The 14,975-nt window shown below is 48.0% G+C and overlaps 1 protein-coding gene across 1 annotated transcript in view; it reads left to right on the top strand.

Annotated features, from left to right (window-relative positions):
* Positions 1-1,174: 1,174 nt before the first annotated feature.
* The window catches only part of LOC115481865 (interferon alpha-13-like), a 32,966-nt gene continuing 19,165 nt past the window's right edge, over positions 1,175-14,975 (top strand). Inside the window, exons 1-2 of the mRNA XM_030221300.1 lie at positions 1,175-1,477; positions 9,499-9,582. Coding sequence (XP_030077160.1) covers positions 1,346-1,477; positions 9,499-9,582 — 216 coding nt within the window. The 5' untranslated portion in view covers positions 1,175-1,345. The remainder of the gene's footprint in view (positions 1,478-9,498; positions 9,583-14,975) is intronic.

Consider the following 14,975-nt stretch of genomic DNA (forward strand, 5'->3'; position numbering starts at 1 on the left):
CTGTAGATAACCCCCGTGTGGATAAAGGATTCATCTTCTCTTTCCAGGACGATCCATAAAGCTTCTTCCTTTTCCCAGGTTCCCCGCATTTCAGCCGCTCTGATATTCTGTCTCACATACAGAGCCACTCCTCCACCTCTTCGGCCCTCTCTATCCTTCCTAAAAAGATTATAGCCCAGTACGGTCACAACCCATTCATGGGAATCGTTGAACCACGTGTCCATAATAGCAATAATATCCAAGTTTTCTTCAAACATCAGGGCTTGCAAGTCTTGAACCTTTTTACATAGACTACGAGCATTTGTGCACATAGCTTTCCATGTGCTTAGTGAGTTTAGGTGATTTATTATATTTACGTGACCTTTCATTCTGCCATCATGTTTATCCTGGGGGTGACTTTCTGAAATCCCTCGTTTCCTTTTGTCACTCCCACCCTCTAGTTTAAATGTCTAGAAACATAATTTCTGAATTTCTCCCCAAGGATCCTTTTTCCCATCACAGAAAGATGTAGACCATCATTACAGTACAGCCTGTTATTTTTCCACGTATTACCCCACACCCCTATGTATCTAAAACCTTTTTCTTTACTCCAAGATTCAAACCACTTATTGAATTCCTCTGTTTTGCGTAGTCTTTCCTCTCCCCTCCCCAACGTAGGAATTACTTCAGAAAAAGCCACAGTCCACACCAAAGATTTCAGTCCCTACCCAAGCTTCTGGAACGCTCTCTGTGCTGTAAACTTGCTATTGTTGGCCAGGTCATTCATCTCCAGGTGAATTACAACATCAGCATTTGAAGCCTCACTCTCTTCTCAGATCACTTTCAGTATTTGGTCTGTACATCTTGTAACTGAAGATCCTGGAAGACATTTCACTAGGTTGGAACACCTGAACTGTGTTCCTAAGTTAATGCCTCTGAGAATGGAGTCTCCAAGCAGTAAGAATTTTCTGCTTTTCACTTCTAGATGAAAGGAGACAAAGGCAGATGGGGAAAGTGGGCAGACTGGATGGGCCTTTTATTTATTTCTTGTTTTCCTAATGTTATTGCAGCCTGTACACCGTTCTGCTCTGCCCTGGCAGCTAGAGCGGTTTAGCAAATACAAACCTGGCCCTGGAGGCACCCCAGCCAATCAGGTTTTCAGGATACCCACAATGAATATTCATGAGAGAGATTTGCATGCAGTGGAGCTAGTGCATGCAAATCTCTCTCATAAATATTCTTTGTCGATATCCTGAATAAACTTTATGGACACGTGGAGGTAAGGCAGTAACTTGTCTGTTAGAGTGATCTGAAAGCCTTTTCCCATATTATTCTCTCTGTAGGTGCAGTACTGGGCGCGGTGGCTATGTTTCTTTGGAGGGTTTGCCTTGCATCACTGCTCTGGTCTCTGATCTTCTCTCTGAAATTCGACTGGTATCACCTATTGGTACAGCAGCAGCATCTCAGCAGCAAAAGCTTGGAGCTTTTGGAAGGACTGGTAGGCTCACTTGCTGGAGGGGGTTTAACGAGGCAGGAAAGGGAGAGGGCAGGCCATAAATATACAGCTGTGTCCTTTTTATCATGATCCGTTAACATCACTTGTTTACATTTTCTGAAATGATAGCACATGAGTAGTTTGTGATCTTTGGGTAATGAAGGAGAATCTTTAGCTTATTTTCTTCTGATTTAGGGGCTGACTGTGTGAATTAGCACACGGTAACGGCTAATTCACAGGTAACTGCTTGCTGCAGCAGGGATTGGAAAGGGGTGGAGAGTGAACAGGTAATGGGTATGGACATAGGCGTAGACTGGGGGGGCGAGGCGCCGCCGCGCCATTAGTTAAAAAAACAAAAAAACCACATGCAGGCACGCGCTCCTCTCCATCCGCTTGGCTTCCCTGCCCTCTCTATCTGCGTCCCGCCTTCCTCTGACGTCATTTCCTTTCGGGCGGGACGCAGACAGAGAGGGCAGGGAAGCCAAGCGGATGGAGAGGAGCGTGTCTGTCTACCCCTCTCTCTTCCTCCCTCCCTCCGGCGCAGGCAGCAGTCTTTTCCAGCGTTCCTGGCAGCGGTAGCGTTGTACACGCTGCCTTTGGCTCTGCCCCGAAGCCTTCTCTTTAAGTTCCTGTTCCCGCATAGGTGGGAACAGGAACTTGAAGAGAAGGCTTCCGGGGCAGACCGAAGGCAGCGTGTACAACGCTACCGCTGCCAGGAACGCTGGAAAAGACTGTTGCCTGCACCGGAGGGAGGAAGAGAGGGGGTAAACGGAGTCACCATCTTGGACCTCGGGGGGGGGGGGGGGGGAGCAGAGGGAAGATGGATGGGACTGGGTGGGGTGGGAAGCAGAGGGAAGGAGCAGGAGATGGATGGGACTGGGTGGGGTGGGAAGCAGAGGGAAGGAGCAAGAGATGGATGGGACTGGGAGGGGTGGGAAGCAGAGGGAAGGAGCAGGAGATGGATGGGACTGGGTGGGGTGGGAAGCAGAGGGAAGGAGCAGGAGATGGATGGGACTGGGAAGGGTGGGAAGCAGAGGGAAGGAGCAGGAGATGGATGGGACTGGGTGGGGTGGGAAGCAGAGGGAAGGAGCAGGAGATGGATGGGACTGGGAGGGGTGGGAAGCAGAGGGAAGGAGCAGGAGATGGATGGGACTGGGTGGGGTGGGAAGCAGAGGGAAGGAGCAGGAGATGGATGGGACTGGGAGGGGTGGGAAGCAGAGGGAAGGAGCAGGAGATGGATGGGACTGGGTGGGGTGGGAAGCAGAGGGAAGGAGCAGGAGATGGATGGGACTGGGAGGGGTGGGAAGCAGAGGGAAGGAGCAGGAGATGGATGGGACTGGGTGGGGTGGGAAGCAGAGGGAAGGAGCAGGAGATGGATGGGACTGGGAGGGGTGGGAAGCAGAGGGAAGGAGCAGGAGATGGATGGGACTGGGAGGGGTGGGAAGCAGAGGGAAGGAGCAAGAGATGGATGGGACTGCGAGGGGTGGGGAGCAGAGGGAAGGAGCAAGAGATGGATGGGACTGCGAGGGGTGGGGAGCAGAGGGATGGACCAGGAGATGGATGGGATTGGGAGAGGTCAGGCACAGAAGATGGATGGGACGGAGGGATGGTGAGCAGAGGGAAGGAGCAAGAGATGGATGGGGACTGGGAGGGTGGGGAGCAGAGGGAAGCCTACTGGAAAGAAGACACTGGGATCAAAGCGAATAGAAAAACTAAATGATCAGACAACAAAGGTAAATAAAAGTATTTTATTCATAATTTATTAATTGAAATGTGTCAGCTTTTTGAAATGTGCATCTGTGATATTTTGCCTGTAAATTTCATTTCTTTCCTCCATATTAGCATATTCATTTGCATATGTATATATGCAAATGATATGCTAATATGCTCCGCCCATTCTTTGCCCCCCCAAATGAAACAGTCAAACTACGCCTATGGGTATGGACAAAATTTGCAGTTAGCATATGGTAAGTTACCATGCACTGTCATAGGTACCAATAATGTGGATGAACTTACCATCTCTGGCAGCCTTCCGATATTCCTTCATGACCTCCCGTCTTGCTGAAAGCCCCCCCCCCCAAGCTCTTATTGAGGATTCCCTGGTGTCTAGTGGAGGGTAGGAATGATTTCTGGTTGCTCCTACCCCCATCACTGGCCTGGGTTCAAAATGGCATCTCTGACCTCTAGTGGTAGTCTCAAAGTATTACACTTGGGAGACAGAGATGCCATTTTGAACCCGGGCCAACAATGGGGCAGGAGTGTCTGTAAATCACTCATGCCCTTCCACTATACACCAGGAAATCCCTGGTAAGAGCTGGGTAGAGGTGGGAGGGGAGAGCTGTCAAGGAGGAGGGGTGGCCTTTAAGGAATGCCAGAGGTGGGGTTGTCAGAGGAAGTGAGGGGAGTATGTTTATTAAAATACTTGATATACCACACTTACCGAAAGGAGGAAGATAGCAGTTTACAATAAAATTTAAAACAACAAATAAAACAAGGAAACCAATTATATGAGCAAAGGTAAGATGAGGCAAGAGACAGGAGAAATAAAACAAACTCCTTAACAATCATAACAAATCATAATTCATAGGTTGCAGGAGCTTCTACGGTTCACAGCTAATACACCTCTAATGGACCATCAAATGCACACTGAAAAAAATGGATTTGTAATAAAGACGTGAAGTTAACAAAAGACAACTCAGCATTCCAGAGTTTTTGGGCAATAAAAAAAGAAGGTAGATTTCTGGGTTGTTTCATAATGAGACTGCGTACGTCTAGTAACGCTATAGAAATGATAAGTAGTAGTAGTAACTAGTAGACACTGTTTAGGTGGAGGCAAAACGAGACAATTAGAGTCAAGAGAGTGTAGAGCCCTTGCAGGTGTGTAAGGAATAATCACCGAGGCCAAGTAAGAAGTTGCACCTAGTTGTGGAGCTTTATGGGCTAAAGACAGAAACTTAAAACTGATACAAAACTCTACAGGTAACCAGTGGAGATGCATCAGGAAGGGCGAGGCGTGATCATACTTCTTGCCCTACAGAGAAAGCATGCACAGGTGTTTTCTAATGTTTGTAGTCGACATAGTTGAGACGGTGGAATACCTACATAAATTACAGTAATCAATTTGTGAGATGACGAAGGCATGAATAAGAGTATGAAGGGACTGAAAATCTAAATGATTACGAATGGGGTACTATAGAAAGGCGGTATATCAAATTGCTGATATGGAAGATGTACCCGTGCACATAAAGGGAAATTGTATAACTAGATGCATGTATAACCTCTCATGAGATATAGTATTACCTACCAGATGGACTCTACACTTGTCTTTAGATTGTACACCTGTCTTTTTAGATTGTAAGCTCCTTGAGCAGGGACTGTCCTTCCATGTTAAATTGTACAGCGCTGCGTAACCCTAGTAGCGCTTTAGAAATGTTAAGTAGTAGTAGTAGTAGTAGGTGGTTAGGTGCCCCTTTGTGCCTGTATATGTCTAATCTAATACAGGCATTTCTATTCCGCTTTACCTGAGGAGGCTCAAGGCGGATTACAAAATATAAGCAAATGGAACAGATTCCATTAAATGGGCAGTTGAGTTCATTGACCAACATTACTTCATACTACAAAAGTCCTACAAATTTTAAGTAAACAAGAACGTTTTCAAAGTCTTTCTAAATGTAGTATAACAGGTGATATTTCTGATTTCCTTCGGGAACTGGTCGTCTACCAATTATCGTTCTATTCCTGGTGATCATCTTACGACATGTAGACGTACATGGAACCTTCAAGCTTATCTCTTGAATAGAACTAGGGTCCTAGTAACAGAATAGAGTTTAACTTCATTAGCAAGATAATCAGGTGCTAGTCTATAAGGACCTGCATAGGGGCTATAATGCAAGGGCGCATACATATACAAGATGCAACTTATTTGCGGCCAGCTCTAAGGCTTCTGTAATTACTACTACTACTACTACTTAGCATTTCTATAGCGCTGCCAGGGTTACGCAGTGCTGTACAAGTTTAACACGGGGAAGGACCGTCCCTGCTCAAAAGAGCTTACAATCTAAAGGTTACAAACTATGTAGTCAGTGTAGGTATCAAGAGTGGGGAAGGTGGTTATGCGCCAAAAGCAAGGGAGAAGAGATGGGTTTTGAGTAAGAACTTGAAGATGGGCAGGGAGGGCGCATGACGTATGGGCTCGGGAAGGCTGTTCCAGGCATATGGTGATGCGAGGCAGAATGGGCGGAGTCTGGAGTTAGCGGTGGTGGAGAAGGGTACAGATAGGAGTGATTTGTCCTGAGAGCGGAGGTTACGGGTGGGAACATACGGGGAGAGGAGGGTAGAGAGGTAATGGGGAGCTGCAGATTGAGTGCATTTGAAGGTTAAAAGGAGAAGCTTGAACTGTATACGGTAGCGGATCGGGAGCCAGTGAAGTGACTTGAGGAGAGGGGTGATATGAGAGTATTGGTTCACGCGGTAGATAAGACGTGCGGCAGAATTTTGGACAGATTGAAGGGGGGATAGATGGTTAAGCGGGAGGCCAGTGAGAAGAAGGTTGCAATAGTCAAGACGAGAGGTGACGAGCGAGTGGACGAGGGTTCGGGTGGTCTGTTCAGAGAGGAATGGGCGAATTTTGCTAATATTATAGAGGAAGAAGCGACAGGTCTTAGCTGTCTGCTGGATATGGGTAGAGAAGGAGAGGGAGGAGTCGAAGATGACTCCGAGATTGCGGGCTGAAGCGACGGGGAGGATGAGGGCGTTGTCAACAGAGACGGAAAGTGGGGGAAGAGGAGAAGAGGGTTTGGGTGGAAAGACAAGGAGCTCAGTCTTTGCCATGTTCAGTTTCAGATGCCGGTTGGACATCCAGGCAGCGATGTCTGAAAGGCAGGCCGAAACTTTGGCCTGGGTTTCGACCGTGATGTCGGGAGTGGAGAGATAAAGCTGGGTGTCATCAGCATAGAGATGGTACTGGAAACCATGTGATGAGATCAGCGAGCCCAGGGAAGAGGTGTAGATCGAGAAAAGAAGCGGTCCAAGGACAGAACCTTGAGGAACCCCAACAGACAGCGGGATGGGGGTGGAAGAAGAGCCATTAGAATATACTCTGAAGGTGCGATGGGAAAGATACGAAGAGAACCAGGAGAGGACGGAGCCCTGGAACCCGTATGAGGACAGTGTGTCAAGAAGTAAATTATGATTGACGGTGTCAAAGGCGGCAGATAGGTCGAGGAGGATGAGGATGAGGATGGAATAGTGACCTTTGGATTTGGCGAGGAACAAGTCATTACAGACTTTAGAGAGTGCTGTTTCTGTTGAGTGCAGTGGGCGAAAGCCGGATTGGAGGGGATCGAGGATGGCCTGCGAGGAGAGGAAATCAAGGCAGCGGCTGTGGACAGCACGTTCAAGTAATTTGGAGAGGAAGGGTAGAAGAGAGATGGGGCGGTAGTTGGAGGGACAGGTGGGGTCAAGTGATGGTTTTTTGAGAAGTGGTGTGACTACAGCGTGCTTGAAGGTGTCAGGGACAGTAGCAGTGGAGAGAGAGAGGTTGAGGATGTGACAGATTGAGGGGTTGACTGTAGGAGAGATGTTGTTAGGCAGGTTGGTGGGAATGGGATCAGAGGAACAGGTGGTGCACTTAGAGGAAGAGAGAAGGCGAGCAGTTTCTTCTTCGGTGATCTCAGGGAAGGAGGAGAAGGAGGAGGAGGCCAGGCTAGGTTGGTTGGGGGAGTGGGTTAAGAAGTCACAGGGAGGAGAAGGCTTGGAAGTGAATTCAAGGTTTATCTTCTGCTTGATGCCGGGTTACACTGGAATTCTGTAACAGAATCTGGGTGCCCATTTACAAAATTGTCACCTTAATGTCTGCTACAGGTCTACTCTATACAGTAACTTCAGAGACAGGTGCTTTGTCCCCAACAGTTACCCCACAGGTTTTCAAGTTATCATGTGCTAATTTTTGTAACTAATGAACAGTGTGGTCCTTTTACAAAGCGGTGGTAAGTCCAACGTGGGCTTACCGCTTCCTAAAAGGCAGGTGCAGAATGAGAGTACTCTGGGCTCTCCTGCCATGCTGCTAACCCCCCCCCCCCCCCCATGCTGCTGCTGCCGCCACCTATGCCCCCACCCCTGCCATGCTGCTTCCCTCCCACTGTGTTGCCGCTGACCCCCCCTACCTTGAAGGGCCCTGGTGGTCTAGTGGCTGTGGCTTCTTTGAGGGCAGGAAATAAATCCCCTCTTGCCTGTCCACTGTTGCCTGTACTCTGCTCGGCAGGCATTTTGTAAATACAGCGATGCAACCTGGGAGAATAGCGGCAGCAGCCACTAGACCACCAGGACCCCATGGTGGCCAGGGCCGGTCAAACCCGGTAAGCGGGGTAAGCACCGCAGGGGGGCGCCTGCCTTCAAGGGCGCCCCTGCGGCGTTGCGCCGCAATACCGTGCCACCCTTGGTGCTTTAAATCTTTAATTTACCTCCGTTCCAGCAGCCGCATCATTTGAAAGCCCTGCCCCGTCTCTAGCCTTCCCTCCCTTCGTGAGTTCGTTCTGCAGTCCTGCCCTCAAGGAAATGACGTCAGAAGGCGGGACTGCAGAACGAACTCACGAAGGGAGGGAAGGCTAAAGACGGGGCAGGGCTTTCAAATGATGCGGCTGCTGGAATGGAGGTAAATTAAAGATTTAAAGCATCAAGGGCGGTGCGGTATGGCGGGGGATGGGGGCAAAGGAGAAGAGAGAAAGGAGATGCTGGGGGGCGCGCGGGTGCCGGAGGGGGGGGGGGCGCGCGGGCGCCAACTCGTAATCTGCAGGGGGGCGCCAGAGACCCTAGGACCGGCCCTGATGGGGGCTGTAGTGTGTGGCGGTGGGCAACTGGGCAGAGCCTTTGGGCCCTCAGGCACTGCCCAGTTGCCCAAATGGTCAGTCTGCCCCTGCAAAAATGGAAGTACCGCTGGGCTACTGCAAAAGCCCAGTGGCAGTTCCCACCCCCAGCACGCCCCATATCCAGCGCTACAAAAATATTTGAATTTTTGTAGTGCCAATGTGTACCTAGCAGTAGTCAGGCAGTGCTGTACGTTGCCTAGTTACCATTGGGTTAGCGTGGGAGCCCTTACCGCCACCAAACAAGGCCATTTCCTAACCCCCCCCCCCCAAAGACCTGCCTTTTACCTTCTGCTGTAAAAGGACACCTCAGTGTGCATCAATAACATTCGCTGATACCAGCGCAGGCCTCCTTTTGCCGCAGTATCGTAAAAGGGGCCCAGTATCTGCAAAACCTGACTGCATTTTAGTAACCAGGGCCTTTTAGCTTTTTAAAATTGGACTTATCAAACATATAAACGGCAAGTGACCGTACTCACTCGCAAATGCGCAGTAGAGACTTCCCTGTCTGTCCCGCCCCCGCGTCAATACATGATGATGGGGGGGCGGGACACAGAGGGAAACTGCACGAAGGGGAGGGAACCGCCGAGGTCGCCACCGCATTCCCCCCCCCCCCCCCCGAGGTCACCACCACTGGTACCCCCCCCCCACCGGAGTCGCAGCTGCCGCCACCCCTCCACCCAGCCGTCTCTTCGCTATTCAACTTACATCTCCGCAGCAGGCAGATCAGCTGAGCTGCCGTTGGCCTTCCTTCCCTGCCTGTGTCCCACCCTCGCTGACGTTACGTCACACGAGGGCGGGACACAGGCAGAGAAGGAAGGCCGACGGGACCTCAGTTGATCTCTGCCTGCTGCGGAGATGTAAGTTGATTAGCAAAGAGACGGGCCGGGTGGAGGGGCGGCAAACCAGCAGCCCGTTTTAACGGGCTCAATGGCTAGTGCTTTTATAATAGATGATGTGATGCAGACATAGTTTGGATAAGTATTTATTTTCCTACAATCATGACTGTATTTTACCATAAAAATGCGTTGTCAAATTAAATTGCTGCTTAAGTTTGGCACAGAAGCCAAAAGCTGTTTTTATTATTTTCACTTTATGCAATGAAATTACAAGGGGAATGCATGCAAAACACCCCACTGATCATTCCTTGTGTTTTTACAGGGGGAAAGGCTTCCATGCAGCAGGGAACAAAGTCCGTGCTTCCGGTTTCCCCAAAACATAGCTTCGGTACTTAAGTACAGTGAGGTATATTCTCTCCACTGAAAATGAACGTGTCTGTAATTTATTGGGTTCAATGGTTTTCTGTTGTCAACACATCTTACTGACTCTGTCATTATCAGGGGCATTATCGAAAGAGGACACCCATCTTTTGACACAAATCGGGAGGGTTGCCTAAATTGGCATAATTGAAAGCCGATTTTGGGCGTCCCCAACTGCAGTCCGTCGCGAGGACGACCAAAGTTCCCAGGGGCGTGTCGGCAGTGTAGCGAAGGCGGGACTGGGGCGTGCTTAAGAGATGGGCGTCCTTGGCCGATAATGGAAAAAAGAAGGGCGTCCCTGACGAGCATTTGGTCGGCTTTACTTGGTCCATTTTTTTTCACGACCAAGCCTCAAAAAGGTGCCCGAACTGACCAGATGATCACCGGAGGGAATCGGGGATCCTCTTACTCACCAACTCCCTCCCACCCTAAAAACTTTTTTTTTTTTTGCCAGCCTCAAATGTCATACCGAACAGTATGCAGGTCCCTGGAGTAGTTTTAGTGGGTGCAGTGCACTTCAGGCAGGCGGACCCAGGCCCCCCCCCCCCCCACCTGTTACACTTGTGCTGGTAAATGTGAGCCCTTCAAAACCCACCCGAAACCCACTGTACCAACATGTAGGTGCCCCCTTCACCCTTAGGACTATGGTAGTGGTGTACAGTTGTAGGGAGTGGAAAGGTCAGGGAGCTATGCACCTGGGAGCAATTTGTGAAGTCCACTGCAGTGCCCTCTAGGGTGCCCGGTTGGTGTTCTGGCATGTGAGGGGGACCAGTGCACTACGAATGCTGGCTCCTCCCACTTTTGAGATGGGCGTCCTCAGTTTCCATTATTGCTGAAAACCGGGGACGACCATCTCAAAAACGACCTAAAGATGACCATCTCTAAGGTCGACTTAAATTTCATGATTTGGGCGTCCCTGACTGTATTATTGAAACGAAAGATGGACGTCCATTTTGTTTTGATAATACGGGTTGCCCCGCCCCTTTATGGGGCCATCCTGCGAGGACGCCCTCATGAAAACTTGGGCGCCCTGTTCGATTATGCCCCTCAACGTCTCCAGTATCTACCACCCTGTATTCACGTTCCTTCACTATCTTGTTTCACAACAAAATAACACTGGGCGCCACACTTATGCCTGCTGAAAACAGCTGTGAATTGCAGTGCCCGTGTTGGGCATGGAGACCCATTATTGTGTAACACTTTTTGGAATGCCCCTGACCCGCCCACGCCTCTCCCATGGCCATGCCCCCTTTTGGGTGGCATGCTATGGTATTTAAGCACCTAGTATTATAGAATAGCACCCAGCCAGATGCGCGCACAAATCCCAATTGGTGCCAATTAACATTAATTGGTTTTTAGCATCCAGTTATTGATGATTAACAGCCAATTAAGTTGCGTGCACATCTCAGAAGCATGTCATATATAGAATCTGAGGGAAAGGATATGGAGCGAAGACGTGTGACTGCATTTTGTGCAGAGGTATCTCTTAGGGGCCCTTTTTCTAAGCCACGTAAGCATCTATGCGCACTCAACGTGCACCAAAATGGAGTTACCACGCGACTACCACGTGGCTGTTGCGATAATTTCATTTTTGGCGAGCGTCTGATATGCGCGGCCAAAAAATAAATTTTTTTTGGACACGCGTATCGGACGCACGCCAAGTGGAATTTGACGTGTGTAGGCCATTACTGTCCGGTTATCGCACGAGACTTTACCGTTAGGTCAATGGCTGGCGGTAAGGTCGCAGACCCAAAGTGGACACACGGCAATTTTGATTTTGCAGCACGTCCATTTTTGCCAAAAATTTTTAAAAAGGCATTTTTTACAGGCTCGCTGAAAAATGGATCGGTGCGTGTCCAAAACCTGTACCTACACTGCCGCAAGCCTTTTTTCAGCACACCTTAGTAAAAGGACCCCTTAGACTGCAGCGAATGAAATATGCTTAAAACTCAATGCTAGGTAAGGAGATGGGGCAGCTGTTATTTATGCAAAGGTCCTTGTACTAATAGAGCTGGACATTTGTTATCACAATATTGAAAAGGGCGTAAGTATAGAGCAAATGTTCCTCTGATAACTGATCCTCTGGGCAATTCGTGTTCTGCAGATTATATACTGTATACTTCTGAGATCAATTTTTCTGGGATGGATTTTGATGCATTTGTGGGAGATTTTCCTCACCCAGTGATATCTTCAAACCAAAGTACATGAATTGAAACTGCTGAGGTTCATAAGGCTATCCAAGCTCTTCCTTTGGGTAAGGTGCCAGGTCCTGATGGGCTTCTGGCATAGTTTACTAGGTTCTTTCAATTTCTGTTGGTGCCCTGGTTAATGGATTACTATCAGGTGCTGCTTGCAGAGGGGGTAGCATTGGAGTCTTTCTTGGAATTGCAAATAGTTGTAATCCCTAAACTTGGTTGGGATTGTATAAAAGCTGGAAATTAGAGGCCTATTTCTTTGATAAATGTGGATTGTGAGACATATGCAAAAGCTTTGGCAATGAGGCTATCCACAGTTTTGCCCATGTTAGTGATTAGGGATCAATGTGGGTTTACACTGAGTCTTTTACTGCCTTGTCCCTGAATGCTGGGAAGGCATTTGACAGAATAGAGTACAATTATCTGTTTAGTGTAATGAAATGGTTTGGAATGGAATCTCAATTTATCAGTAACACAAAGGAATCCTGTTTAGAAGGAACGGTTTCACGGAATCTTAGCGGAGATTGGGTGGTGACGCCTGTAATTGTGAAACAAAACGGAAGCTGGGCAGACTTCTACAGTCTACGCCCTGATCGTGACTGAATACATACGGATGGGCTGGAGTGTAAATTTTAAGGGGCTTCGATGTTAGCTTCAGAACTTAGTACAAGAACAGACTGGGCAGACTTCTACGGTCTGTGCCCTGAGAAAGGCAAGGACAAATCAAACTCGGGTATACATATAAAGTATCACATACTATGTAAAATGAGTTTATCTTGTTGGGCAGACTGGATGGACCGTACAGGTCTTTATCTGCCGTCATTTACGATGTGACTATATGTAAGTATGGTTCGTCTTTTGTACTCTGCACTCTGTGCGAAAGTTTATGCAAATGGTATTTTGTCAAATTCTTTTTACTAAGCAGTGTTGTCCTTTGTCTCCTTTATTATTTAATATCGCGTTAGAACCTGTTGCTATTACACTTAGGGCTGTGGGAAATATTGTAGGTATGCAATGCAGTGGAGTAAGTTGCAAGTTGTCCGCTTAGTGAAGACAAACAAAGCAGATCAGTCAATAGTGGAGTGGAAGAGCAGCCTAGTGGTTAGAGCACCGGTTTTGCAATCCAGAGGTGGCTGGTTCAAATCCCACCGCTGCTCTTTGTGATCTTGGGCCAATCACTTAACCCTCCATTGCCTCAGGTACAAACTTAGATTGTGAGCCCTGGAACAGAGAAATATCCAGAGTACCTGAATGTAACTCACCTTGAGCTACTACTGAAAAAGGTGTGAGCAAAATCTAAATAAATAGTGCAAATTAAACTATTATAGGGTTAAAACCCAAAAGAACACCCAGCACAGGCTGTGTTTTGCCCAAAGGGGTTGCGTCAGGGGCTAAAATATTATCTTCATCAATAAAAGGGGTTATATTATTTATTACATTTGTACCCCGCACTTTCCAACACATGGCAGGCTCAATGCGGCTTACATAGCAATAATAAATATACAATTTGTAATAAACGTAATAATGATGGGGTTAACGGATAAGTAAATAGAACATAGGAGGAATTAGGTGTAGGATAATATATGGTGTATAAGCCTAGTTACCACCATATGGAATTAATGGCCAAAGGACTACGGCACCATATCACGTAAAAAAAACCCAGCACGGATGCTTTGTTAACAGTAGAATCGCTTTCCAGGAAATGATTGCGTCTAATCCCTTTTATTGATGAAGATAATATTTTAGTCCCTGACACAGCCCCTTTGGGTGAAACACGGCCTGTGCCGGGCGTTCTTTTGGGTTTTAACCCTGTAATATTATCAATAGAAATCAAACAAAATAAAACATGGAAAAGAAAATATGATGATACCTTTTTTATTGAACATAACTTAATACATTTCTTGATTAGCTTTCGAAGGTTGCCCTTCTTCGTCAGATCGGAAATAAGCAAATGTGCTAGCTGACAGTGTATATAAGTGAAAACATTCAAGCATTACTATGACAGTCTGACAGGGTGGGAGGATGGGGGTGGGTAGGGGGTATGCATGGGGACATCAAAGCATTTCATTGATATTCTAACAGGATGGGTGTGGATAGGTGAGGGGTGGGGGTGATCAACAGAGAAATACAGCTTTAAGGTTTATAATGGGCTAGGAACCCCAGATTCTTGTTAAGTCCTTTCTGTTGGGTGTTAAAATATTCAATCATTCTGACTTCAAAGGTCTTACGTTCTTGTAAAGCTGTATGTCTCTGTAGATCACCCCACCCCTCACCTATCCACACCCATCCTGTTAAAATATCAATGATATGCTTTGATGTCCCCATGCATACCTCCTACCCACCCCCATCCTCCCACCCTGTCAGACTGTCATAGTAATGCTTGAATGTTTTCACTTATATACACTAAGGGGCATAATCGAACGGAAACGTCTATCTCCAAGGGGGTTTATCTCCGAGAACGGGTCCGTGAAGGGGCGGACCGAACCGTAGTTTCGAAAAACATGGACGTTTATCTTTTTTTGAGCTGGGCGTTTTTGTTTTTCAGCGATAATGGAAACCAAAAGCGCCCAGCTCAAAAACGAATAACTCCAAGACATTTATTCGTGGGAGGGGCCAGGATTCGTAGTGCATTGGTCCCCCTCACATGCCAGGACACCAACTGGGCACCCTAGGGGGCACTTTTACAAAAAAAAAAAAAAAAGGTAAAACAGCTCCCAGGTGCATAGCACCCTTCCCTTGGGTGTTGAGCCCCCCAAATCCCCCTCAAAACCCACTGCCCACACCATTACTATGGCCCTAAGGGGTGAAGGGGGGCACCTACATGTGGGTACAGTGGGTTTGGGGGGCGGTTTGGAGGACTCCCATTTACCAGCACAAGTGTAACAGGTGGGGGGGGGGGATGGGCCTGGGTCCACCTGCCTGAAGTCCAGTGCACCCCCTAATAACTGCTCCAGTGACCTGCATACTGCTGCCAGGGAGGTGGGTATGACATTTGAGGGTGAAAATAAAAAGTTGTGAAACGGCATATTTTGTGGTGGGAGGGGGTTTGTGACCACTGGGGGAGTAAGGGGAGGTCATCCCCGATTCCCTCCAGTGGTCATCTGGTCATTTAGGGCACTTTTTGGGGCCTTATTCGTGGAAAAACAGGGTCCAGGAAAAGTGCCCTAAATTCTCGCTAAAAACG

This window comes from Microcaecilia unicolor, chromosome 12 (assembly GCF_901765095.1).
Source record: "Microcaecilia unicolor chromosome 12, aMicUni1.1, whole genome shotgun sequence".
NCBI lineage: Eukaryota > Metazoa > Chordata > Amphibia > Gymnophiona > Siphonopidae > Microcaecilia > Microcaecilia unicolor.